The following is a 26,398-nucleotide window of genomic DNA, read 5'->3' on the forward strand; positions in this document are numbered from 1 at the left end:
ACATAAATTCTTTCAATCCAGATCAAAACAGTAATACATCATTCTTACAAACCATTCCATCCAGTTTCAAGGTAAGTATTGAATTACACGATATATAACGATCATAAATAACATAAATATTCGTATGGAAAATTATTCGGTTCCAAAACGTAATCATTTCTAGTAATTTCATTAACGAGCGAATAAAATTATTTGGTGAAATGTAAAAATGATCCTCTACATTGCGGCATTGAGCTTAACTATAGTTACACCTTTGAAAAATTTATAGGACGTTGATATCGACATATTTATTCAATTTATCTATTTTTTTTCTATAATATACTTTATTAAATAAACTTTTAATACTCCAGATTGATTAAATATCTCTTAAAATTGATCTGTAATAATTTTTACGAGTCATTCCTTTTAGGATTCGAAGATAAAGCAAAAAGAACCGGAATGTTAATTACCGTACATCTTGTACAAACTGTAAGCTTGGAAGATACAACGATATCTCTCTATAAAATGAATGTGGGCATTTGTAAGTAAGACCACTTTAACTTTTTTTTTTCTTATGGAGCCAGCCAGCTGGCTAACAAACTACCTAACAACAATTGTGCGACGGGTAATATTGTTAATGGCAAATTCACTGCTGGCCCATGAGCTGAGCCGTGATACGCTCCACGCAAGATCCAACCGCCGAGACTAACGGATTTGTGAGTGCTGGTAAATAAAGCAGCCAGAAGAATATCCCGTGGCAACCACTGAGAGCACAAGATCCAGCATAGACTACTAAGAAGGAGCTGGCCCAGGCATGCTTGAAAAGATACATATAGCGTTAAATATGCTGGATGTGTTATTCGAAAGATTAAATACAAGCTATAATAACTTACTAATGAGTACGCAGAACAGTATATCCACCGCTTGCAATGATGAAGCATCTGCCAGAACAGCGTCGCAAAACCAGTGATACGCTATTGCTAGCAACAAACCTTGGGAAAACCAACTCGTATTAACGTTCAAGCATCTGTTTTTCAGTACGAATGCCCGTAGAACGATACCCGTCCCCAGTGGAATAAGCGTGCTGTATATAGTCTCTCTGACGTCAATTCCGACTAGTGGTGGAGTAGATGTCCCTAACTGTTAAAAAAAATTATTTACGACGTCTTATAGTCTTTCAGAATAGCTATTTAAAAAAATAAACTCTAATTGTGTAAACGTATGCTAGAACAGTATAAACATAAATATGTAAAGGTAAATGATACACTGTTGAACACGTATAATGTGTTCCAATAAGAAAACATATGTCTTGCGGGTAAAAGGATTTACCATTAGATATAGTAAAATAGGAGATAAGAATAATCCTCCAAAGTGCGAAACGAGGGTGGTAATTACGCTCGTGGGCAAATCAGCCTGTGCCAAACGGCACAAGGCAAGCCCCGTACTGAATGGCGGTGGCATGCAGTAAAGGACCTGAAATATATAACAATTGCTTTATCAGCTATAAGAAAAGTATTACAAGTATTATAGAGCCATGCGCCCCATTCAGCGTATCTCTCTCTATCGTGCGTTAATTACAAAAATGTTTTGGATCACCTCCATTCCTTTGAGTAGCCACACATTAACTTTCGCATAGGTCATCAACAGATACGTCCCGAGTCGTGCTAGAGAGGGCATCAAAATGTACACGAAAACCATCACAAATGTCAGAAGATAGCCGTTCTTCAGCGTCGAGTAAAGAGATTTGGGATCGCATAATAATCCAGCTTCCAAGTACGTTAAAGGCACAGCGAAATAGCGAATAATAAAGTTACCGTTGATCAGACCTGCAACGGAAAACGCAATACCGTAACATCAATGCCCTATTATCTCAATTGATATGATAGGAAATACAGCAAAAATTCTTTCTGCACATAATATGGTTTCTCTTTTCTTTATTGAAGTATGCATTGAAGCCTAGAAAAAACCGATTTACCGTTCGTTCCGCCAATATGCGGTTGAATGGTCGCAAATACCATGCATGCGAGCATTAAGAGTACATATCCATATCGATAGAAAAGACCAGTTTTCTTCCTCGGATGCAGATTGATCTTTACACACATTTCAAATTATTTCGAAACGCACCTGAATAAAACGAACAATACATTATATTTTTCTCCATCAGCATCCTACGGTAGAGAGACATTACTAGCATATTGAATTAATGAAGTTATAAAGTAATAATCATCTTTGATAATCTTACCTAAAGAAGCATGCGTGAAAGCTAAAATTTTCACAGGCTCTACAGAAACCATTTTCAATGAGGTGAAAAGAGCAAAGAGAAATGTGAAATTAACTCTTCAACTTTAAGACAGCATTATCAATAGCGTATAAGTTCATTTCTGGCTATTATATTCTAATTATACAAATTGTATTCAAATAATTTAAGTTAATTGATGCCGTAGATGTATCTCCATATCAATCTCGTCGATTGGAACAACAATGAAAATAACATTCTTAGAAACAAGATGCATAAAATGTCGGTAGATGAAAAACTGGAAGAAACTTGCTGCAAATGCATCCTATTAATTACCAGTACATGTAATTAATTAAAGCAGGATAGAAATCACTTCAATATAGATTCTTGTGATATTCTCATATATCTGATCGTTCGAATTTTGTTGCAGACAGAAAAACCAGCGCACCAGCGCAAGAGAAACAGAAATGATTCTAATGTAGATTCTTATGATATTTTCATACATCTGATGTTCGAATCTTGTTGCGGATAAAAAAACAGTATTACGCAAAAGAGAATTAATAATAGAGATTGACGTAGACTCTCGTAAAAACGTGTCCAATTATAAACAATTTAGAAACACAAGCGCCCCGATCTTGGTGACTTATATTCTATACGATCCTCTATCCTCTCGTCGTGTCGTCGTGCTAAATGAAAGCGTATATCTGAAAGTGATGGAACGAGTGTAAAAAAAAAAGATAACGCGTCGCACAGGATTATCCTCCTATGACATATTCGAGGAATTGAAATTGGTGCCAATTGAATAAGGGAATTCCTTTCGTACACGGAAGATTATTTATTTGACAGCCATTATATAGCGTACATGCATTATCGTTACACCACTATCGTACATAGTCTATAGTCGACAAAAATATAACGAAAACATTGCGAGCTATATATATATATCTGTGAATCTAAGAAGGAAAAACTCGTCGTGAAAAGTAGCTTTCGCAGACGTAATAACATGCGGAATTATTTACGACAATGAAGGTTATCTATTAGTTGGCGACACGTTTCGCGTAGAATTATTATTATTGTTCTTCGTTTAATTTTGAGGCTCCTCCTTCGAATTAACCGAACTGCACCGGGCAAAGGTGAACGAGGGCCCTCCGTGACATCTTCGAGGCAGGAATGACCAGGAAATCCAGATCCAGAATCACCAGGAGCAGGAGTGAAAGGATCAGCAGACGAGACCAACGAAACGTTTCCATGGATACGAGCAGATACGAGTGACGTAAGACGACCACAGACGTACCAAGCATAGATCGTGCAGTTCCTCCCCGGTGGAAAAATATCTCGAAATTTTTCACATTATTTATTAGAATTTCTATGAAAATTTTAAGATTTTTTTTTTTACAGAAATGAAAATATTTTTAAAAAACTCAGACAAAATAGTAACGAATTATTTCAGATTTTTCTCGCCAACACATTTTCGTAGAAATCCATGTTATTGTTCACACATATATAGATACCGAAATATTTCAAAAATCCTTATCCAATTAGTATCCGAAAAATTTGACGTTTTTTTATAGAATTTTTCATAAATCTACAATATGGAAAACCTTTTCGCCAGGGCTGTCATAATTTTATAGGCAGCGCGTGTTTTGAAAATAGAAAGCCTCGATGATTTATTTTAACACTTAAACAGGTAATTATTTAGATTTAGAATGTCAGACTCGGGTCCTTTCGAAGCAGAAAGAAAAACAAAGTTACTTCATAACTGGCATATCTGTTAACCGGCGCGATCGACAAAAGCAAGTATAATAAAGCTCTCTCTCTTTCTCTCTCTCACCCTTCAATATCTATATTTAATTGTATTAATAATTGTAGAACAAATTCTTTGTCGCCCTTTTCGTTGTACTTAGTTTTTAAACTGTTAATTGTTGACATTAAGTGTTTTAAGCATTAAGTTAGATTTTATCGAAGTAAAGTTTACTTCAAGGGGGAAAACAATTAGAGAATCTTTGCGGATTATATGTATTCACGAAAGTCTCTTTTTTAGATCCTCAATTGGGAATGTTGGATGAGCTTAATGCGATCGCCCATCGGGCAAAAAAATCCGAATTTTATTTTTGGCCCGTTCACTCTCACGTGACAAAAAATTAAAAATGGTAAGATACTTTCTACTGTAGAAAAACAAAGTATCCGGAACGTAAACAGATCCAAAGTCAATTTGATATGCGTCATGGAACTGTGCCATTTTATTTCAATAGGAAAGAAACGACGCTGATCACCCCGAAACGACTTTACTCTGAATCTTTCTCAACGATTGTACACGTTAGAAAAGCGTTATGCAAGAGGAATCCTCGACGGACATCCTCGGTTTCGTATCTCCTGGGATAAATCATGGGATAGATCATCATGCAGGTCAGGACGAATCGTTCTTCGTTAAGCACTCGTAGTAATACAATTTTTTCTTTTCTCTCCCTTTATTGAATTTTCAAGTGTTATCTCACAAAATGTCAGTAGGAGTAAATTCAATGATGAAGAAATGCAAACCATATAACATTAACAACCCAATCGAATCACGGTATGTGATGCATTACGCTCGTTGTGAAATCAGCCGACACACGTCCGAAGTTACTGTCAATTTTTACATATATAGGAGGGCTCCGATGAGCCAAGTCCGCTAATTTGTACGCGTTAACTAGCACCAGTGTTTATCGGTGCTCGCCGAAAACTGTTCAAGTTAGCTCTTACGCGAAGTAACGTTCTTCGTAGTAATAATAATAATAATAATAATAATAATAATAATAATAGTAATATAATAATTAATAATTGAATAATTAATAATTGAAACAATTTAAGCTTAAATATTTACTTAGCAGGATATGAACTTGTTCACGCTTAAAGTTCGTCCTGCTGCTGGTGCAACTTTACTTTCCCTTCTTCATTTAGAAAGACATTCATGCATATATTTTTCGACATACGACGTTTTCCAAATTGTTTTCATATATAAATACAGTAACGTCTTAAAACTAGGTACATTATGCGAATATGCATACAAAAATCGTAAACTTCCCCTTCGCATGTATCACATTCGATAAACAAGCGCAGGATTTTCGGTTCTTTATGTCAACAAAATAGGGGGAAAAATAACATTGTATGACAAACTAGCAGGAGATATGTTGAATATATATTGTCCGATCTATTAATTATATATATATAACTAGCGATGTATTATATAAAACGGAGATATTGTCTGGCATGCTATGTTCGTTAGAATCAACGAAAGTATAAAAAAAATCTTACAAGACGAGCTTGTAACATGCGACTAACCGGCTCTTTTTAATCTTTTCCGAGCGTAACGCGAAAAATAATGTAAAAAATAATGCGTTTGTATAACAAAGGTATCACACTGAAATGTGTCACACTGCTATATAAAACGATACAAATCTTAATATAAAAGACACAAAATATAATTTAAACAATCTTCCGTTTTGCTTATATTATATTGAAATCATCTCTGTTGATCTAGTTCATGAATTAAAATCGATCAATATATAAATTAATAAATCCATTGAATTCGTTCATTCAATCAATTTATAAATTAATCGATTAATCGTACATTTTGCGTCACTATATTGTTAATTTCTATCGTTCTATAATAGCACATTAAATTATAATAGATGCTTATTATACAAACGACTCGTGTAAAAGATACATAAAAAAATAATGCATCAATCAAAACAATTTGATGTTACTATATCTCATGGATATATAATCATACAGTTTAAATACTAATTAGTACAAAATTTTGTACTAAGTTTAACAATAGGCTTGTTCGCGTTGCTTGAAATCCCCAAACATTTTTGCACTTGAAATGTGATAAATATATATTCGGCCGTTGGAGAGAGAGAAAGCGAAGATGCTGAATGCTAAAAGTGGAAACAACGCGAACAGACCCAATGACAGTTGCATATTCTTGATAGCAATATGATTTTTTTTTCAAGATACTAAATCTTAAAAAATACGCTGTTTTATTTTATATAGTGACACAGTTCACTCGCTCGGAGCAGATGAAAACAATCGCCCAAGTCGCTTTTCACAAGCTTCCCCTTATTAATACCAAGAATTCGAATTACATCAGCATGCTTTACAACTTGGCAGAGTGACGAAGTTGGCGTCAGAGAAACATCTACGGAAGTCAACGTGTATATTAACGATAACACCAATCTTTGGGAAATATAGTAAAATCCTGCAAACTAAATGCTAACATATCACCTGAGCAGCATGAATGTCTATTATTAGCAATTTGTTCTCCGCCGTGGAAATAAAAGTTTCGATATGCGGAAAAAGAGCGGCATCAGCAGCATGTGAAAAACATAGGAACCATCAACTTGTTATTCACGATTGGAAACTGTTATTTGTATGTTGATAATTGCTCGTGTCATATTTTTATTTCGTACGAAACTTTGTTGAAATTTGACACTTTCAAATAGATATTCAATCTAAAATTTAAGAAATAGGTTTTTAATTTTATTATCCTATCGTTCCAAGTTTCGTAATAATAACTATAGCAATTATTTAATAGTAGTTTAATAGACAAATTAAAGAAACGCGTGCATATATCTGTGTCAAGGATTATTCTATGATAAATACGCGTAAGAAAGCATGCCTGATCTTATCTTTATATTCTTTTTCAACAAAGAAGCAAAATTTACCAAATAAAACAGCAGCACAAGATAAATTTGATTAAAACGATCGATCCTAGCAGTATCTTTAATCACAGAAAAAGAATTAAACTTGACATATGTTGCTTACATTTAAAATAATCCTTGATATAACGTGCGCATTAATTTGCATTTCTTTAATTTGTCCGATGCTATTAAATAAATGTTAATTACTGTAAAAATTAGCATTTTTCGAAAAGATATTAAAAACCTATTTCTTAAATTTCACTTATATAAAATCGAATATCGTGCCTGTGATCTTATAAGCCGATTGTTACTCCGTTTAACTTGATAAGATTAAATAACACTTATTTCAGAATTAGATACGGGCAAAATTATTTGACAAAATCATTTTGCGATCGTAACAGAAATTGGTAGTTAACGGAAACATGCGTGTCTTTAGAAATGCTGATAAAAATAACAAGGAACGTTAGTTTCCAATATTATGGCATAAGCCGTAAAGCCACAGCGGTAAATGATTATCTAAATAGTATTGTCTAAATATTACATAGTTTTAATACTTAGCTAATCTCTAATGAAATAGAAAATTACAAGTAACGAATTATTAATATAAACAAATGTTTCTTCTACATTATGAAATTCATGCTGTCAATAGTCTACATAATATTGTAACGCAAAATTTGTATCTTCATAACGAATAATAAAAGCCACTTTGTGATCAGCTAAGTAATAAACGGCACATTGTATAAAACGTTATATTACAGTAGAAAAATATACTCGTCAACCTGAGATTTCGCGCTATAGCTAAAGCTTACATTTTAAAGGGATAAATATAATGACGTTCCTATTATTTTTTTGGCAAAATACTGACTGAAGTAAAAAGACAATAAGACAGACAAGTGTATGGACGTACTTATTATTTTTATACAGGTAAAATTTGGTTTTTTTTTTACGAGATACAAAATAGTCCGTGCATTGTTATTGAGATTGTAAAGAAAGCGTTACAATCGGCAAGCGAAAGCAGGTTAAGAAGATATAAGAACAATTTTCGTTGTTATTAATACAACTGGAACGTACTTGTTCAGTCGTGGATTGTCATTTTTACAAAAAGGAAAAGTTCGTTGTTCATAAAGTATAAAAGAAAAACGTTTAAACGTTTAAGAAAATGATTATAAACCCTAAATTCCTGAAAAGTGAGATAACTTTTAGATTTTATAACATATAAATATCGAACGTGCAAAAATGGTAAAAGACGCAAATAGTTTATCTTTATTCGCTTACATGCGATTTTTACTTATTATACTCCGCATGCACTGCATACCGAGATAGAATAAAATTACTTTAATGAAAAAAAAAAACTTTATATTGAAATAAGGAAAGTTTTAGAGCCCAGTATAAATAAAAAAAAAAAACTCGATAAGCGCAAGAGATTCTATCAACGTTGAAACAGGAAAGAATATCAAGTGGCCTCAAAAACTTTCTTACTGCACAAAATTAGCCTGCTATAATGCAGCTTCATTTCATAATTTAGAAAAAAATTTATGCCAATCGACTCTACGAATATTATATTATCTTGTCACATTCGAGCATAAATTACACCTTGCATTAAATCAAACTTTGTTCCCTCAGCGCTCTCCCCCAAAAATTACTCCAAACTTGCTCGCTATACGTTCGCATACCAACAAATTTAGTTTTCGATAACAATTCAAAAAAAAAAAATACACAACCATATTATAGTATAAGGGTACTAAGATATTACGTTGTTTACAGCTATATAATAAACGTCAATCGTATTACAGGAGATAATCATCATAGGGAGGAATGCTCTTTACAATCGTATGTAATTTCATTCGGCATTCTGGTGTGTATAAACGTCTTATTTTTTACTGGAATCATACTTAAAAGAAACTAGATACGGTATCACATGTTAAGGTGACTTCGGGAAACCGATCGCTCCCTCAAGCTCCACCTTCCGAAACTCAACCGGTGTCAAAAGTCAACGAGGAAAAGATTCAAAAGTTCGTAGTGCTATTACTACGATTGACTTTTTTGCCTATAATACGGGATGACGATAATCTGGTGGCTATCGGTCGCAACTGTCGGTCGCTATTACCACCCTCTCCGACAACGTTCGGTGTGATAGACTTCAGGTACAACGCCGCGTCGTGGAGTCGTTTGGACAAGATCTCATTTTTGAGCTTTTCAGCGTTCAATTCCCTTCGCAATTGCGCTTTGGTTTTCTTCCCGAGCGGACATAGGACTCGGTCTTGCATCAAAGATATCGCCGATGGCCTCATTTCCGGATTGGGATGAATCATTTTCTGTAAATAACGCAAAACAGCAAATGTCAAAAGAATGGCAATGATTTTTGTTGGGAAAATGACCTATCCGCTGTACGTAAGACTCTTATACACAGCAGATAGATCGGCAGAAAAATTATTTGCCGATAAAACTTAAGAAATAAGGTCGCACCTTCAACAAATCGTTCAGATCGCGACCGCAGTGTGGTAGGTCTGGCAATTTCCCCTGTCTAATGTCGTGCCACGCGGGTCCGTTTTTCGGCAGAGGCCCACCGCCACCTGCTTCGTAAACGGTCAGCCCTAGGGCAAAGATATCGGCTTTCGGTAAATGAGTAAAGTCCTCTTGCAGAATCTCCGTTGGAAGATATCTGCAATCGCCCTCCTCCACCTGCGGATTGCTGATGGAAGTGACGTGGCCAAGATCGCCGATCTTGTACGTGATCTCCTCGTCGACGGTCTCGTCCTCGTCGAAACCGTCATCGGTGGAGTCATAGTTGATGGCGAGCAATTTCTTTTCCTTGGTAATAAAGATGTTGCCAGGCTTGATATCCATGTGCACAAGCTGCACGCTGTGTATATACCTCAGCCCTTCGGCCACGTGCAACAGCAGTTGGCGCATCTCCGCCTGGCTGAAATGCTGCTTCTGCTCCTGCATCGAGAGGATCGTGTCCGCTAGACTGCCGCCGTTGCAGTATTCGTTCTGGATGATCATGTGATTGTCCTCCGCCCAAGCAGAATAGTAGCGGACCACGTGCTGATGCTTGCCGAGCACGGCATGCGCGTACACCTCGTTCAGCGCATTCTTCTCGTTGGTGCTGCCCGCTACAGGCTTGATGCTCTTCTTGACCGCGTACGTACACCCGTCCAACCGATTGACGCACTTGTACACAGAGCCGAATTCACCGGCCCCGATCAAACCAAGCTCGTGGAACTCCTTGTGGTAACGCGATATATTCGAGTCCTGCAGTGCTACGCGTTTCGTCGCGTGCTCGTACTCGTTGTCGGAGTCTTCGGAGTCGGCGAGGTCAAACTTTGGTATTTGCACATCCGGCGAACTACTACTACTGTTACAATAAAAAGAAAGTAACGTGGTTAAGAACCTCAAGTATAGATGTTTTACCAATAAAAACTTAATAAAACGAACCAACATATTCCAGCATTTTCAATATTACGTGACACGTCACGAATAAAATTTCAAATGTAATTTTCGCAAATACGAAATAATAAATATGGAAAAAAATATCTCTTTCTCTTAATTTGTGAATAGTAAAGACAAGTATTTTAGCCGTGTTTTATCGTTGAGCATTATAATTAGTCACATAAGTAGATTATATAAGAAATAAATGAGTTATAAAATATACGGTTTGCATACATACCCATTGAGACTACGTTTGGATCTGCTCCTTTTTCTCGCTGCTATTAACATGCCAGTAGGTGTGAATGGATTTAAATTCGCGGTGGGTTTTTCCAACTTGTTCGGGTAACTGGGGGGACTTATCTTAGAAGGTTTAGGTTTTTCTAGATTAAAAAATCTAGAACACCTTAGCGGTACCGGAGTTTTTAACACGCTCTTCTCTATCAGAGTTTTTGGGGTTGCAGGCGAATCGAATAGACGTAATGCCCTAACGCGCTTGTACGGTGGACTGCAACCCATTGAATTCTTGTGGGAAACAGTTTCGCGACTGATAGGAGCTCTGATGACCGGAGTACCTGCAAATAAACGTTTATTCGACATATAAAACTTGTGGTCGTCATAAAGATATCTCAGCAACTAAAAAAGAACTTTCGCAAGCAAATTTATTTTACAAGTAATTGGAACGTTGATCTGATTAATCAGCTTTTTACTACGTTATACTATTAAACTACATTTTCTTTTTCGTCTCAGAGCAAAAAAGAGACTGCTCGACATCATTAAAATAACACATAAAAATTATCTTAAAATAATGAAACAGATTAGAAAATAAAAAAGATAAGAATGGGTTTTCTTCAAACTTTTATCACAAACCATAAACAAGACAAGGTACGCACTAAAATATGATTAGTGAAAGTTGGCTATATAAAATATTATCTCTCAAAGCGACAAACTCAATATTTAAAAACTCATTCACAAGAATGATACTTTTTAGCAACCAGAATTAAGTTGTTTACTCGCACATACACCGTGTTTTTGCCAACGAGTCAAAGCACACATGCGATACTGCGCGTAACAATTAGATATTACATACACTCGCGCGACATCAGTACACAGAGACTTTAGAATCACTGATGACGCTGCAACTTCGATTTGAAAAAAACGTAATCGAAATATCGATCAATTTACGATCGTAAATTCAGAAATTGGACAAAACTTTATAGAAGGTACTTGTGCACGATGCAAAAAAAAATTGTCTAAATGTATCGATATATGTCAATCATTTTTCGCACCACGCACAAATACGACTTCGACCAAGTGTTTGAAATATTAAGATTTTGAGAAGAGAGAAATTACAGGAGACAGAAGATTAACGAGCGTACAAGGAAGAAACGCAGAGAAGATAACACAAAGGAATACAAGAGAAAAACACAGTCGTCTAGAATCGGATTCAAACTGGAAACTGGCAAGACAAATGTCCATTTCTCACATCTGTGTCCGCCGACGGGATCCATGTTTCGTGCAACAAAACCGATCCGATCCTTTCTGGCTACGCGTACGAGTACAAACTCGGTAATTAGCGCCGCGATTATTTACTCCCTTCTTTGAATTAGCAACGGCGAGCGAGATCTCCGCGCAAAAATTCACGATGCGTCTCGGTATAAGCGAACCGTTTCCGCAAACCGTTTCAGAGCTCGTCTTCTCCAAATAGATTCGATTCGTAAATGAAAACACGAGGTCACGCTCGACCCCGCGCACCGGGGGGGGCAGGGACGCCGTGACGTAGCGCGGAGAGGAAGGGTCGCCCCCCTTTGTGAGAAGCTGCACCACGTTGTGCTCCTCATTTAAAATGCAGCAGGTATATAGACGTTGGAGAGAGAGAGAGAGAGAGAGAGAGAGAGGGATGAAAGAGACGCAGAGTTCGGAACTTTCCGTGTTATCCTTTCCGCGCTTAAAACACGTACGACGAAGTACAAAATAAATCAAACGGGTGATAAGCAGACATCAAAGAGAGAAAGATGAAAAGTGCAAAGAGTTCAGATGCGACGTAAGCAAACGTAAGATTCCCTTCTTCGTATCTACGCCGCGTCTTATACTTTCTGCAATATAAAATAATACACGCTAAAGTACATAATAAATAAACCAGGTGCGATTTGTAAACATTGGAGAAAGAGAAAGAGGGAAAAGTGTACTTAAAGAGTTCAAACAAACGTAAAGTTCCATTCTCCGTAGCTGCACTCAAAATTAACAGACAACGACGTGCAAAAAGTTAGTTAACAAAATTGGAGCGAGAGAGAGAAAAAAGGGATTAAAGACGTACGAACAATTTAACCAAGCGAGAGCTCTAACCTGTCACGAAGATCGGAATTTTATTGTTGTCGTTGACGGGATGCTCGTCGTCGTTGCAGTCCGCCGCGTTGAACAGCTTGCGCGGCTGCAGCGGCGGCGGCGAGTCGAATTCGTCGACGGAGGAGTCGAGGACGTAGGGGCACTCGGGACTGTCGCGGCCGTCGCCGTCGCCGTCGCCGTCGCCGCCGTCGCCGCTGCCGCCGCCGTTGGTGCCGCCGCAGCTCCAGGTGAGCTCGCCGTTCTGCATGTCGCACGCATCGTAGTGCACCTTTCGCGCGACCTCCATGTTCGCAGGCAGGCTTCTTCGTTGGATCACGTCACGCACGTGCGGCGTGCGCGACGCGACGCTCGCGCGGATTCACGTCTCGCGCTTTTCACGAGAAGAAGAGACGAGGTGGAAACACACACACACACACACACACACACACGCGCGGGAAACGCCGGCTACGGCTGACGAGGAAGTAGGACCGACCGGAGGATCGAGGATCGAGGATCGACGACGTTATCGCGCACTCTCGGCGGCTGCGCACTTTCAATTAAATTCAAATCTGTTTTTCAAATCCACGGGAGTATCGTACCGCTCGCTCCGGCGTTCGCGTTCATTATGGCTGCCAAATAGTGCCAATACTGGCAATGCGGCGCGCGCGGCGCAATCGCCGGTTCGCAGCACGGCGCGGCGGCGGCCCGGCCAATTGGCGCGCGCGACGCGGAGACCGGTGCTGCGGGGAGCGACGTGACGCGGCCGCCGATTGGTCGCCGCGCGGCGCACCTTCGTCCGGTTTCCACAGTTTCCACCACCGCCGCACCACCGCCTCGTAACCACCGGACACCTACTACGTACTACGTACCACGTACCATTGCCGGTCGCTCCGGGGGTTGGTTTCGCTGGATTTGGCAAAAAATTCGAGCTTTCCAAATAGGATTTTCTCCACGAGACGTTTCTCGACGAGGAATAACAGAGTAACCAGCCGTTTCCTCGTTTCGTTTCGCTTCCTGCGAGATCCGAGGAAAGGATGGACACGAATCCGGAACTGCCGAGATCGTCAATTCGTTCGCGACACGAGCGAGACGCGAGGGGTGGGGAGGAATATGGCGTTTCAAAATTCTTTTCTTTTTCAAAATTCAACGTGCCCGTCCGCTCGCGAGGCGACGGGCGTTACTTGAGCGATAGCTCGTGATCGATACGCAAGTATCACGCCCCCGTATTTCCTTCAGACACGTTGTAATATAATATGTTATTTCTGGTGAGTAATATATGCGACGTTATCGAATGCACAGGGGAGAATATCGCTTCTGGAATAAAGCTGCGTTTCCAAGACCGAAACGGTAATCGGCACTCTCTCTCTCTCTCTCTCTCTCGATTCGGGAGAATATTAAGTATAAAATATATAAGTATAAAATCAAGAAGAAAAGAGGATAAGAATATATGTAAGTATATATAAAAAATTTAAAAAAAGATTTTAAATATATTAAATATATGTTATATTTAAAATCTTAAATTTTAAATAATACATAATTATATTACACAACGTGTAATATTGTATAATTTTGCTGCAGTATCGCAAAACACTTGCGGCAAAAATGCGCGCTGCACACGTATATATTAAATAATTATATTGTGCAATGTAATTTTCTCTTCAAGAAAAATTATTATCAGGTCTACGTTTCCGTTACATTTACTTATTGACTCTTTCACTCTTTGCAGTTCAAACTATTTCTCGCAAATGAACGAGGATTAAATGTCCTCAACTTCATCCAGTCGGCTGGTTTAACACAAGGAATTCTTGTGACTCGGAGGACTTTACGACGATCCCAAGAATATAGTTTGTCAATCGCAGATTTTAATGCTCGAAGAGCTACGGCGTCAGGCTACCGCTGTGTCGAATCCAATCCTCTCAACATAGGGCCAAGATCCTTTAAAGATAAAAAGACAGAGCATTTTCGGACATTTTAAAGCGCGCGGTAAAGTTAAATCCCTGAGGCTGATTGCCCCTTATTTCTACCGATGCAGATTAACTTTAACTCTCGGTTTAACTTACTTTTTATCTTTTTCTAGTTTTAAGAAAACTTGAAAAACCAGTTATTAAAAATAGATAAAACGCAAGTTAAACCGAGATTAAAGTTAATCTGCATTGATAGAGATGACGAACGTTATAGATTCGGATTACGGGCATTTAAATCGCTCGACGCTCGCGATTCGTTATTGGGGTGCGCTAATTCTTAATTCTCAATTCTTAAAGGATCGTCGGCGCGGCGTAAGAACGACGGGATCTCGCGAGGTAGCAATTATATTGGCCCGAGTATCGCGGGCGATATCTACGCCGTGCGATACCTACCGCAGCAGCTGTTCGGCCCGGCCGGACATCTGCCGCCGACTATTTCGTCTCTTTGGGCCCGCCTCGTCTCGGGACCGAAGGCCCCGAAGGTTTTGACGGCGGATCGCATCGACGCGTTCGTCATCGAGCTCGATTCACTGGCTGTTAATCAACGCTAAAGGACACAGCTTCCCGCGGTATGTAACCCGTTCTTCACGCGCAGTCTCTCGCAATGTCTGCGGCTCCTCGCGCCTCGCGGGAGTTCTCGTCTTCTTTTACGGAGACAAAGACAAGCGTCCTTGCGACAGAAGTTTCACGGCAAAGGAATTTTCGTCGAGCAGCTGCAACCTGTGGCTGGCCAACGTGGAAAGAGGCATATAGCAACACAGGGACGGCTTGCGCGGCGACGGCACCCTTACGCCGATATCTCTCCTTCTTTATCATCCTTTTTCTCCGCCTTCCCTTCGTTCGATGAATTACCGACTCTTATTCAGATATAATTATTTTTATTAGTTTATTCGGTATAGAGGATAGGAGGGTATTTGTTATAAAAAAATTTAATTTATAAAATTTGTTGCGAAAGAACGACCGCATTTTGAAATATTCAAGTTACAAAACAAGGCCGGGGACATCCACTTTACATTGATTGTAAGTCGATCTTCGATTTGAAATACATACGTGCTGTTGCCAACTTTCTCCTTAACATTCTGCGGATACTGAAATGTTATTGAGAATAAAGGACGAAGAATTTGAGATAAAAACCGAAAGGGAATTAAAAAGAAAATATCGACCGCTACGGTACTGAAAAAAATCGAAAGGATATAAAAACGGCTGTTGATTAAGTTGTGTAAACAAGTTTTATTTCTTTCTTTCTGCGAATTCATAATTGGGATCGTACGTTTTATCGCGCGGCATTTAATTTCTGGCTATTCTGGTAAATCAGGAAAAGACTGGTGAAAACTTTTTGCCGAGCTCGGCACGCTATTCTATTAGTATACTTGATAAACGCCACGACATATGAAACATATAAAAATGTGTGTAAGATCGTAATTTCTTCAAATACGAACGTCTCGGTCAACGAAATACCCAACTTGAAATTATCTTTCCATGTCGAAACAGTCTTTAAAAAACGTACGGTTTAAAAGGTAACTTGCGTATGTATTATACATAATGGAAATAGCAGGTAAAGAGAACTTGTGGAAAAAGATCTTTCACCTACTGCTTTCCACTTTATTCTAGTTGTCTTCAAATTAGGTGCCACAATTCAGCGTGTTGAATTTGCAAAAAAGCTTCCAGCAGTTCCAGCATTTTTCACCGAGAGGTCTAATTGCCTCCCTAGACAATCCCTAAATTTCAAAAACTCTAGCGGAAAAGATAATTGGACGGTTCGAAGAAAAGATTAGAAAAGATTAGAAAAGAACATATAGGTCAAGCGGTGTGAACAAAGCTTCTAAAAGCGTAAATTAAAACGGCAAAACGTAAAAAAGACATTTACCTTTTAGAACATCGTTGCGTTTTAAAACACGAAAATATATCTTTCGTATTCCGTTTCTGTTTCAGAAATACAGAAACGGTAAGGAAACAATGGAAGCGAAGGAAGCTAAAATGGGAATATTTGTACAGATTTTTTGACTTCAAAGGAGAGAAAAATGAAATAAGAGATTCAAAACAAGAAAGATGCGACGAGCGTTTCGAATGATCTCATGCGCGCGCGCAAAAAGCTAATTTTTTTTCCTTTTTAAAATTAAAGTAAAATTTTTTTTTTTCCAATTATTTTCTAAAGAACAAATCTTATCACGGCGCATAAAATTATAAATAGATTCTTATCCTGAATTCTGGCACGAAGATCGTAGGCAGATCGTATACATAGGCTTCGGGTACTATACCATTGTTCCTCGCAGGGATAATTGAGGACCACCCGATATAAGCGTTAGCTAATCACAAATCCATTCGTTCTGCAGTGTCTCCTCGCGTTTTCTGCTCCTTTAAACGGGAGAATCGTTTGCTTTAGAGGAAATCATGGCACACGTCGAGGTCCCGATGGGGGAGATGCAGGACCTACCAGAAAAACATAAATCTACGAACGGGTAATGAGAACGTGCAATTTCTTTTTAGATCTGCATTAGGCTTTATCTAACTTAACCTGTAAGCGAACGTCACACTGCGTTGACGCAGCGAGATCACAATTTAATTAGGTTATTGTTACGGATATATTAATCATCGTGGAGATAATTCAAGCGATATTTTGCGAAAGCAATTTTGATTTGTTAAACAAGCAATTGGAAGAGCAGACTAGAAAATCAAGATGTAACATCTGTCGTCTGATTTGTGCTGTATTATTCGATCTTTCTGCTTACGTTATTCCACAGATTTGAATTTCTACAACTACCCCAGCTTCCACTTGGACAGATAGGCTATCCTCAGGCCCACGATTGGATCGAACACAGGAAGGCGAATGTTCGGCCATGGTCGTTATTCCTTAATACAAACAACGTTAGACCGCCGCCTAACATAAGCAGACTGAGCAAACGGATTGTGAAGAATATTGAATACTTTCAGAGCAATTACCTGTTTGTATTTATTGGATTAGTGATATACTGCTTGTAAGTACTTCATTTTTATTAACCTGCCGATTTAGTGTTTATTATAAGAAGATGCACCTAACTATAATTTAATTGATTACGTATTTGAATGTGGTTTTTTTTTTATATGGTATGTGACAAAATATGTACGTTTCTTTTTTTAGAATTACCTCACCTTTGTTGCTGCTGACAGTTGTCGCCTCTCTCGGGATATGTTACAAGCTGTCTCAGCGGCATTCCAGGCAGGAATTGATGGTACTGAATCATAGATTAACCCTGGCGCAAGTGTATTCTTTAGTTGGAATTTGTTCGCTGCCAATATTTTACCTAGTTGGTGCACACGCAGCTGTCTTCTGGGTACTTGGTAGGTAAATAATTTCATGACATTGAAAACAATTTATACACCTTCGCTCTTTTCCATCAGGAGTTTCTTGGTTCATGATAACGCTTCACGCCGCCTTTTATAACATCGATGCAGTGCTATGTCCAGGAGAAGAAGAACTCAATGCGTTAGTTATGCAGGAAGTATGATTGCAAAATATTCATTTTCTGCCAAAAAAAAATTAATCCTTCAATCTCTTGCAATATTCAAAGTAATAAATTAATTTTACTTCGTTTACATTTTTGGATAGTAAAAAGGAGACTTATACAGAAACTGCGTAATATATTTACATAATTGATAATTTGACAAATGTTACTTTTTTCCTGTACATAATGTGTATATATAGGAACAAGTTTCTAGAGCTGTATCGATTAAGATCTATTCATGTAATCCTTATATCTCAACAATAAGTATTTTATTGAATATATTACAAACTTGTTTATAGGATAACAAGCACACTGGCGAATAGGGCACGCGTTTCTCGCACAAAGCTATAATTATATGTATATATAGCATTTATACGAGTAATATTTATATAATAATCTGTATAATAAACATTTTTATGGTTCACTCAAATTAGTAAAATTAGAATTTGTTACTGAAAAATGATACACAAGTCCGACGCTTTGTATACGGATTTTTAAGTAAACTTCCAATTTACAAAATAACACTGCGACAAGGGCTGGAAAACTAGTCGTTAAACGAGGAATTTCTTACGATAGCGTGTAATATCTGCGGAAATTCACTTCCGACGTCATATATACTGTATAATATATTTCTTTGCTGGATGTGTGATTATACAGGATGTACTTTAATAATCAATTAGTCACGGAGATAGTCGCTCATGCTAATATAAATTCGTCAAATAATTCATTTTGTACATAATACGGGAGAGAACAATTTATATATCTCATACGCGCAAAAGTGATAAATAAAATCGAAATATATAATTTTAATTCTATATAGACGAACAAAAATAAAATATAAAAATAAAAGTCTACAAGTCTAATAATTTTAGACGTGTAAGAAATGAGGCATCTCTGCTTCTCTGCTGGATCCGGTTTTTCCTAACAATTACGACGAAATATTTTATGTTTTGAATCATTTTCTCGTATTGTAAAAAATAAAACAGCTGTATAGTTATATATTTCGTGTTTCGTGGCGGTAAACGTGCAGCCGTAGGATGAACAAACGCGAAGGTTTATTAATCATGACTTCCAATGACCTCGCAACGGCCACGGACACCGCGTGTGCGTGCACGCTACTGCGCCTGCGTCGCGCCGGTCCTGGGACGGCTGGGACACTGGGATCTTTAAATGGAGACGGCCACGCGTGAGCCGTGACGTGCTCTCTATCATTCGGTACGTGACACAGCATGTATAACTGTCGTTTCGAAGTTAAAATAATGTAGCTGGAACAGTCATAAAATTCTTACTCAGTTTTTTTATTTTTATTTTTACAACGACGACGCAGCCGTGCCTCGCAAAAGCGGTTCGATCACAACGTAGTCTTCCAGAGATAGACGTGGCGGTATCGCTCGATAGATGGACCCGAGGGCATTAGGTAAGCGCACGATGTTTTCTGCGAACAATGACATTGCTGGAAAAGAATAAAAATAAAAGAGCAACGATTTTCTGAAGAATGAGCTTGGATTCTCGCGATTGTACGTGCGTACTTTACTGGCGCGAGCTTAATCTTGGAAGCACGTTACATTTTGGTTAGCTTTGTTAGCAAGTGAAAGTGAAAAAGCAACAGATTATAATTTATTATTAATTTTATTTCAACACACACGCACGTAATATTTGTATACATATAAATACAATATTAAAAAATGTGTATGTTTAGAGATTGGAGTTAATGTATTGCAAAGTTGCAGAAATGTGGGAGAGGCCTTCTCTCAATTACAGACTTTCACCTGTCGCTGTTCGAATCATATTCTCACATATTGTTGAGATATTGTCTTTATTGTATAAAAAGATAACGATGGGGAAACGTTTTTTTTTTGCTCCATGCTTCTTGATCGCAGCACTCCTGATTTTCTCTTGGATTTGCATGACGCACATGTGTGTTTGGTTTGCAAAAAGTAGGGCTTGACAATCGACGAATTTATTGAGCGATGGAAGAGGATGACGACAAGGTTTCTCTTACATGCGCGCAACGACGAAGCAGCGCTCCTGAGTCCAGCGCTCGTTCCAGCGTGTATCAGTCGGTGCAGAACAGTTTGAATCAAGGCTCGCAACAGACATTGTATCAAAGCGTTCGTAACACTTTGTACGAGGACGCTATGAGTGTGAACAGCATGCGCAGCGCAGTCTCCCTGGATAATCTCTACCCTACACATACCGATGATTCGTCCACTGTAAATAATGACACAAACGATACAGTTTTAGAAGGAAGTTACACAGAGACGAAAAATAATGCACATGATACAAGATTGGTAAGAATCAATCTTCTCATATGTTCTATGATTTATATATAATATGTTAAAAGCGTTGTGTTCCTTTTATTATTTTTATTTTATTATATATAATATATATTTTAACTTATATATATATATATATAATTGTATTTAATAATTAATAACATGAATTTATTGACAATCTTTTTAAAAATATATTTAAAAATACTAATTTTAGAAGTTATTTCTAAGTTCAAAGAAATACTAATGACTTCAGTTGTGTGAACTGTAACTCGAGACTGATGAATAAGTTGAACCATGTTAAACTGACTGTTTTTTTAGAAGATATATAATATTTTGATATATTCCAGCTTTCTTATTCCGGTACCAGATACAGTTTATATTTTCACGATGAAATACGCTCAGTTGATTTCATACTCGTGTGGGACGAGTATCACGGAGAAGCACAAACTCACCGCAGTGTCCAACGTAGAAGAGTAGGTACAAATTATTATTTAAATAATATGTACAATCAGTTCTCTCTGTCACTTGTGACATTCGTATCATATTTTCATTTCAGATATTTGAGAAGAATCTGAAAAAAGAAGGAATACAATTGGAGTACGAACAAGCGGAACCAAACGGCTTGCACTTTATAAAGATTCACGCGCCCAAGGAAGTTTTGCGGCGATACGCCGAAATATTGAAACTCCGACTGCCAATGAGAGAACTGCCTGGTTGCCAAACCAGGCCTGAAACCAGCAGTAACGTTATTATCAAGGAAGTCAATTCATTTTTTCGACGGATTATGAACAAATATTACGTCGACACGACTATCTTCCCGCCGATGAAGCAGAACTTTACAGCGGTGTATAGCAGAGACAAAGATTATTTATTCGATCTGGATTCGCCAAATTTTTTCACACCGGCAACTCGATCGCGTATCGTGCAATTTATCTTGGACAGAACTAGATTTACGGAAACCAAGGAGGACGATTTCGCATTTGGTATCGAAAGATTGATATCCGAACACGTATACGTTGCAGCGTATCCGCTTCACGATGTAAGTTACTTTATCTTATTATTGTGGTCGCCGTTTAAAAATTTATTCTAGAGCCCCTAAAGCAAAATGACTCAACTTGGTATATATAAATATGCTATTTACATTTCAGGGAAATCTGCATACTCCAGATTCAATGCGATATCTTTTGTACACCGAATGGGCCAGTTTGAGAAAATGCCTTCATTATCAGCCCTTGGATTATATCAAAGAGTACTTTGGGGTGAAGATCGGACTTTATTTCGCCTGGCTGGGATTTTACACTCACATGCTGATTCCAGCCAGTATCGTCGGTCTCTTGTGCTTCATATACAGTTGCGCTACTTTGTACTACAATGATCCGAGTGAAGATATTTGTAATCGTAACGGTACTATCCAGATGTGTCCATTGTGTGATCATTTTTGTGGATATTGGGATCTAAAGGAAACGTGTTTACACTCGAGGATTACATATCTGTTTGACAATCCATCGACGGTGATTTTTTCTGTATTTATGTCATTTTGGGGTATGTTAAAATTATTGATAACACTTTATTAATGAATTGTTTATAAAATTAACTATCATATTTGATTTATATTTGAATACTATCTTTATATAACATAGTATATCATTTTTTGTAGCCACACTGTTCCTTGAACTATGGAAGAAATATTCTGCCGAAATAACTCACAGATGGGATTTGACTGGTTTAGATGCTCAAGAAGAATATCCTAGGCCACAGTACTTAGCACGGCTTGCGCATATTAAGAAGAAATCTGTCAATATTGTTACAAATGCGGAAGAGCCACAAGTACCATACTGGAAGATGAGATTGCCTGCTACAATTCTCAGTTTTTCAGTTGTTCTACTTTTGGTATGTTTAATATTATTTCTATAATAATTATATAATTTAATAATACTTATATATTAAAATTGTCTTTTGTAAAAATTCGTTATAACATTGTATTATAACTTTACAGATAGTTGTAGCTATGGCTGCTGTACTTGGAGTAGTTCTGTATAGAATGTCGGTTTTAACTGCGTTAAGCGTTTCTGGTCACCCAATGGTGACCAGTTATGCTATATTGTTCACTACCGCGACCGCCGCATGCATTAATCTTTGTTGCATCATTTTGTTCAATTGGCTCTATGTTTGGCTGGCAGAATATTTGACAGAGGTAATTTTATGAGGATAAACTTTTATATAAGAATTTTATCTTATTAAACAACATTAAAATATTTTGAAGATTATGAAGATATATATATATATATATATATATATTTATATATTTATATATTAACACACACACACACATTAATCATAAGGAACATTAAGAGTATATAATTTTCATTAAAATTTTACTGCAAAATACAGTTTGAATAAATAAAAATAAAGTCTTTAAACATATTTTATTCGTTTTAATAAATGAAAATATTATATTACAATATTACTATTTTCAGATTGAATTACTTCGTACCCAGACTGAATTTGACGACAGCTTGACTCTGAAAATTTATTTATTGGAATTTATAAATTATTACGCCTCTATATTTTACATAGCATTTTTTAAAGGACAATTTACCGGTTATCCAGGACAGTTTAGGCGTTTTATGGGATCTCGGCAAGAAGAGTGCGGGCCAGGTGGTTGTCTCTTGGAATTATGCATTCAACTGAGTATTATTATGATTGGCAAACAAACCATGAACACTATTTTGGAAATGCTTTTTCCGCTTTTCTTTAAATGGTTGAACACTTTGAAAGTTCACGTTGGTTCAAAAAAGTTGGAAGATCCAAATAAGAGATATTCACCTAGAAAATATTTGCAATGGGTCAGGGATTATAAATTGGTCCAATGGGGACCTAGAAGTCTTTTTCCCGAATATTTAGAAATGGGTAAATAGAAAAAAACATTAAATTTTGTTTGAAGAAATACATGGAGTTGAAAAAGTTATAATTTTCTTCTTTGTAGTGCTACAATATGGATTTGTTACGATCTTCGTTGCTGCGTTTCCATTAGCGCCATTCTTTGCATTACTGAATAACATTTTCGAGATGAGATTGGACGCGAAAAAGTTGTTGACCATGTACAGGAGGCCAGTGGGACAGCGTGTCAGAGACATAGGCATATGGTATCGCATTCTCGATTCCATTTCCAAATTATCCGTTATTACAAATGTAAGTCTTATAATTCAAGAGTAACTTTTGAAGATCAATTGCGACTTGAAATTTATCGAAGATTTTATAAATGAAAAGAGCATTATTTCACTAAGATATGTTATTAATCCTTTCGTTTAATAATCTTTTTTTAAGCGCAATTAATTCCGCTTTTCAGGGATTCATCATAGCTTTCACCTCGAACTTTATACCGAGATTAGTTTACCGTTTCACAATTTCTCATAATTATTCATTAGAAGGTTTCCTGGATTATTCTCTATCAAAGTTAAATACTAGTGATCTGGAAAATGGATCTCAGCCAAATGTAACGTCAGGTCAAGCTCCAGTCGAGATCTGTCGCTATCCAGATTATAGAGAACCACCAGACTCGCCAAACAAATACGACCTCACCGTCATGTTCTGGCATATATTAGCGGCTAGATTAGCTTTTATCGTCGTTTTTGAGGTATGTTTTTTTTTCTTTTTATTTAGATGTATACTCTTTTTTAAAATATCTGCATCTTACGTCGATTTATCTATTTTAGCTTAGAAAATTAGGAAAATAATAATTATTGCGATGTATTTGCGTATTTTTCAGAATAGTGTGGCACTCGTGATGATCCTTATACGATGGTGCATTCCTAATATCAGTGCCAAGTTACGCAACAGGATACGTCGCGAAGCGTACATCACCAACGAAATTATTATACATCAAGAAGCACTACGAGCTTGCGAAAGGCCCGAGATGAATGGTATAGAGCCAAGAATTGCAAAAACGTACGTGGTTGCCAACGAGAGTGCCGACAGATGGAACCGAGTCATGGAAAATTGCCTGACGACTTCGGAATTCGATCTGGAAGTCCACGGGACTCCTATCTCGCCCGTCAGTGCAGTCCCGCGTATCAGTCCAGCTGTGGTCTGACAGATAGGTTTTGTCAAATCTCTGTGCGATTCGCGAATAGCATAAGTTCTTGAAAACTTATTAGGTCGGTGCAAAAAGTTCGTCGTTCATGTCAAAAGATAGAATTAATAAAATTGATATTAAAGGGCTATTTTTATAAGTAATTTTTATTTATATCTCTTATCTAGACAAGGAGGATGAGAACTTTTTTATTTTTCTTTTTTAGAAAACTTGTCAGTAGCTTTAAAAAATTGTAGCTGAAATGAAAAAAAGGAACGGCAAACTTTTTGCACCACTTTAATATTATCGTGATTTTTCGCTAGTCGTGGTATTAGACTTGCTCTGAAGATCTGATGAAAGAGGATATTATTTTTGAAAGTACATATATGTGTACATTAAAAGTATATTTTTAATGCAAAGGCCACCATTCTAATTACCTCTAGCTTATCTAACTGTAACAGATGCCATATAAAACTTGTTATATTTTTTTATAGCGAATAAGAATCTCTGTATAAATTTTATGAACTTTATTAACACGTTAACTGCCATGGTGATCATCCGTGATTGACGCCTGACTTTTTAGCAGCGCTGATCACCGACGTTATAAAAAATTATTTTTTTAACTTATAAAAAATAAATGCCGTTTAATGTAAAATCTTAAATGACATAAATAGCTAGACAACAATGTAAAGTAAAAGGACGAAATTCATGTTAGCATGGGGATAAAGCCTTATTTAATCATATGATATTCGATATTCGATCATCATTTGCTTACGATGATGAAAAACTTGTGGTGTATGGTGAGACATGTACATAACTGACTGGGCAGACAACGTGTTAACAGAATTAAAATTTGATGTTTATTTATATGTATATTACGATCATCAGAGTAAATTTTTCTAAACGATATTGCAATATTGATATATATATATATATATATATATATATTATTGTTATTTCTCTGGGAGTACATCAACCCTTTCGCGACGATTTTATTGTTAGCAACGTTTCTGAATTATACATTTTTACTACAACTTTCTATTATTTTTATAACGTTGTATGTAAAATAGTGAAGCGATATATATGTATCTTCGGTGTATCCTATGGTTTAACTTCGGAGGAAATAGAATTAATGATATTGCTATTCAGCTGCATACATATGGTTAAGAATATAACAGACATACAAAAGCCATAATCACCTGTCAATATTAGATATTATGATCTCTAATTATAAATTACACGCACAATAATTGATCAACAATTTGCAAATATCAAGAAATGCATTATTTAGCTGTCGATCGATTAACAATCATTTTATATCCGAAGTAAATCATTGGGCACGATGTCGTCGAAGATTGTAATACATAAAATTATATCTATATTTATATATTGTGTTAAAAACACGGGTTTTTCTCAGAAAGATTATGTAAACTGTATGGGGTAGAATCTCAGACTTAAGTAATTATTAGAGCACACTGCTGTGAGATATTATTTTTATTATATTCCTTCTAGAAGATCTTGAAACAAAACTAATTGTTCCTTTTGTCAATATTTTATTGTTACACACTATAAGGATATACATCTCAAGTTTATAATCTCGACCTATATATTTAAATATTTTAAATAAAAGAAGAAAGAATAATTGAACTGTTGCTGAATTGATTTAAGTAAAATTTAACAATTTCTTTTCCTGATATTTAGGATCAAACGATCACTTCGTATTTCTGTAAGAAAATAAGATTAAAAAAAAAACAACATTTGTTAATGCATAAACGTTAAGTAAGTGGGACTTAATCTGTCTAGTTTCAATTTTCCTGATTGTACATATGTATTTGATGTGTTAATTTCTCTTCGGTTATGCACTTATTTCAGACAGATCGTGGAGAAAAGCACGTTCGAAGCGCAGTTTTGGATCGTTGACAATCCGAACACCCTATATGAGAAAGTGTCACGTGT

The 26,398-nt window shown here is 36.9% G+C and overlaps 4 protein-coding genes and 1 long non-coding RNA gene across 14 annotated transcripts; 3 read left to right on the forward strand and 2 right to left on the reverse strand.

The window, feature by feature from the left end:
- Positions 1–87: 87 nt before the first annotated feature.
- LOC143896103 (sodium/bile acid cotransporter 7) lies at positions 88–3,436 on the reverse strand. 2 transcript variants are annotated; one of them, XM_077403668.1, is made up of 6 exons: positions 3,235–3,436; positions 1,955–2,103; positions 1,576–1,805; positions 1,309–1,452; positions 873–1,119; positions 88–796 (listed from the first exon to the last, which is right to left on the reverse strand). In XM_077403668.1, the coding sequence occupies exons 2-6, from the start codon at positions 2,079–2,081 to the stop codon at positions 552–554; spliced, it is 993 nt and encodes a 330-aa protein (XP_077259794.1). In that variant the 5' UTR covers positions 2,082–2,103; positions 3,235–3,436; the 3' UTR covers positions 88–551. The 2 variants fall into 2 exon arrangements, with proteins under 2 accessions (XP_077259794.1, XP_077259793.1); XM_077403667.1 differs by having other exon boundaries at positions 2,222–3,436.
- On the forward strand, positions 3,357–5,145 carry LOC143896112 (uncharacterized). Its single transcript, XR_013256562.1, has 4 exons — positions 3,357–3,488; positions 3,915–4,008; positions 4,257–4,365; positions 4,468–5,145. It is a non-coding gene; the product is annotated as an uncharacterized LOC143896112 (long non-coding RNA).
- On the reverse strand, positions 4,654–13,679 carry LOC143896098 (wee1-like protein kinase). Of its 3 annotated transcripts, none has more exons than XM_077403659.1 (4): positions 12,670–13,679; positions 10,565–10,898; positions 9,361–10,249; positions 4,654–9,209 (listed from the first exon to the last, which is right to left on the reverse strand). In XM_077403659.1, exons 1-4 carry the CDS (start codon positions 12,953–12,955, stop codon positions 8,901–8,903), a joined length of 1,818 nt encoding a protein of 605 aa, XP_077259785.1. In that variant the 5' UTR covers positions 12,956–13,679; the 3' UTR covers positions 4,654–8,900. The 3 variants fall into 3 exon arrangements, with proteins under 3 accessions (XP_077259785.1, XP_077259784.1, XP_077259786.1); XM_077403658.1 differs by having other exon boundaries at positions 9,361–10,252; XM_077403660.1 differs by lacking the exon at positions 12,670–13,679 and adding an exon at positions 11,810–12,154 and having other exon boundaries at positions 9,361–10,252.
- A 696-nt stretch (positions 13,680–14,375) lies between these two features.
- Positions 14,376–19,410, forward strand: LOC143896108 (prenylated Rab acceptor protein 1-like). 4 transcript variants are annotated; one of them, XM_077403672.1, is made up of 8 exons: positions 14,376–14,631; positions 14,910–15,181; positions 16,545–16,557; positions 16,886–17,071; positions 17,354–17,587; positions 17,731–17,930; positions 17,991–18,091; positions 18,394–18,524. In XM_077403672.1, the coding sequence occupies exons 4-8, from the start codon at positions 17,004–17,006 to the stop codon at positions 18,415–18,417; spliced, it is 627 nt and encodes a 208-aa protein (XP_077259798.1). In that variant the 5' UTR covers positions 14,376–14,631; positions 14,910–15,181; positions 16,545–16,557; positions 16,886–17,003; the 3' UTR covers positions 18,418–18,524. The 4 variants fall into 4 exon arrangements, with proteins under 4 accessions (XP_077259798.1, XP_077259799.1, XP_077259801.1 ...); XM_077403675.1 differs by lacking the exon at positions 18,394–18,524 and adding an exon at positions 19,125–19,410 and having other exon boundaries at positions 14,377–14,631; XM_077403673.1 differs by lacking the exon at positions 16,545–16,557 and having other exon boundaries at positions 16,946–17,071.
- Positions 19,246–26,089, forward strand: LOC143896094 (anoctamin-1-like). 4 transcript variants are annotated; one of them, XM_077403651.1, is made up of 12 exons: positions 19,246–19,309; positions 19,422–19,511; positions 20,033–20,385; positions 20,718–20,843; positions 20,927–21,409; positions 21,519–21,912; positions 22,028–22,260; positions 22,367–22,564; positions 22,848–23,280; positions 23,357–23,562; positions 23,720–24,007; positions 24,140–26,089. In XM_077403651.1, the coding sequence occupies exons 3-12, from the start codon at positions 20,065–20,067 to the stop codon at positions 24,461–24,463; spliced, it is 3,006 nt and encodes a 1,001-aa protein (XP_077259777.1). In that variant the 5' UTR covers positions 19,246–19,309; positions 19,422–19,511; positions 20,033–20,064; the 3' UTR covers positions 24,464–26,089. The 4 variants fall into 4 exon arrangements, with proteins under 4 accessions (XP_077259777.1, XP_077259778.1, XP_077259776.1 ...); XM_077403652.1 differs by having other exon boundaries at positions 20,036–20,385; XM_077403650.1 differs by lacking the exon at positions 19,246–19,309 and having other exon boundaries at positions 19,371–19,511; positions 20,036–20,385.
- The last annotated feature ends 309 nt before the right edge of the window (positions 26,090–26,398 follow it).

This window comes from Temnothorax americanus, unplaced genomic scaffold (genome assembly GCF_048541705.1).
Source record: "Temnothorax americanus isolate GAGA-0224 unplaced genomic scaffold, ASM4854170v1 Scaffold18, whole genome shotgun sequence".
Classification (NCBI taxonomy): Eukaryota; Metazoa; Arthropoda; class Insecta; order Hymenoptera; family Formicidae; genus Temnothorax; species Temnothorax americanus.

Bases quoted from the DNA above. Each gene is read 5' to 3' on its own strand.
- LOC143896098 (XM_077403658.1), bottom strand. From the start codon at position 12,955: ATGGAGGTCGCGCGAAAGGTGCACTACGATGCGTGCGACATGCAGAAC. The intron at 10,253-10,564 runs GTATGTATGCAA...TTATTGTAACAG, and splicing joins TCCAAACGTAGTCTCAATGG to TAGTAGTAGTTCGCCGGATG. The intron at 9,210-9,360 runs GTGCGACCTTAT...CGTTATTTACAG, and splicing joins ATCTGAACGATTTGTTGAAG to AAAATGATTCATCCCAATCC.
- LOC143896108 (XM_077403672.1), top strand. From the start codon at position 17,004: ATGGCACACGTCGAGGTCCCGATGGGGGAGATGCAGGACCTACCAGAA. The intron at 17,072-17,353 runs GTAATGAGAACG...GTTATTCCACAG, and splicing joins AAACATAAATCTACGAACGG to ATTTGAATTTCTACAACTAC. The intron at 17,931-17,990 runs GTAGGTAAATAA...CTTTTCCATCAG, and splicing joins AGCTGTCTTCTGGGTACTTG to GAGTTTCTTGGTTCATGATA.
- LOC143896103 (XM_077403668.1), bottom strand. From the start codon at position 2,081: ATGTGTGTAAAGATCAATCTGCATCCGAGGAAGAAAACTGGTCTTTTC. The intron at 1,453-1,575 runs GTGATCCAAAAC...TATATATTTCAG, and splicing joins GGCTACTCAAAGGAATGGAG to GTCCTTTACTGCATGCCACC. The intron at 797-872 runs GTAAGTTATTAT...TATCTTTTCAAG, and splicing joins ACTGTTCTGCGTACTCATTA to CATGCCTGGGCCAGCTCCTT.
- LOC143896094 (XM_077403651.1), top strand. From the start codon at position 20,065: ATGGAAGAGGATGACGACAAGGTTTCTCTTACATGCGCGCAACGACGA. The intron at 20,386-20,717 runs GTAAGAATCAAT...GATATATTCCAG, and splicing joins ATGCACATGATACAAGATTG to CTTTCTTATTCCGGTACCAG. The intron at 21,410-21,518 runs GTAAGTTACTTT...TTTACATTTCAG, and splicing joins CAGCGTATCCGCTTCACGAT to GGAAATCTGCATACTCCAGA.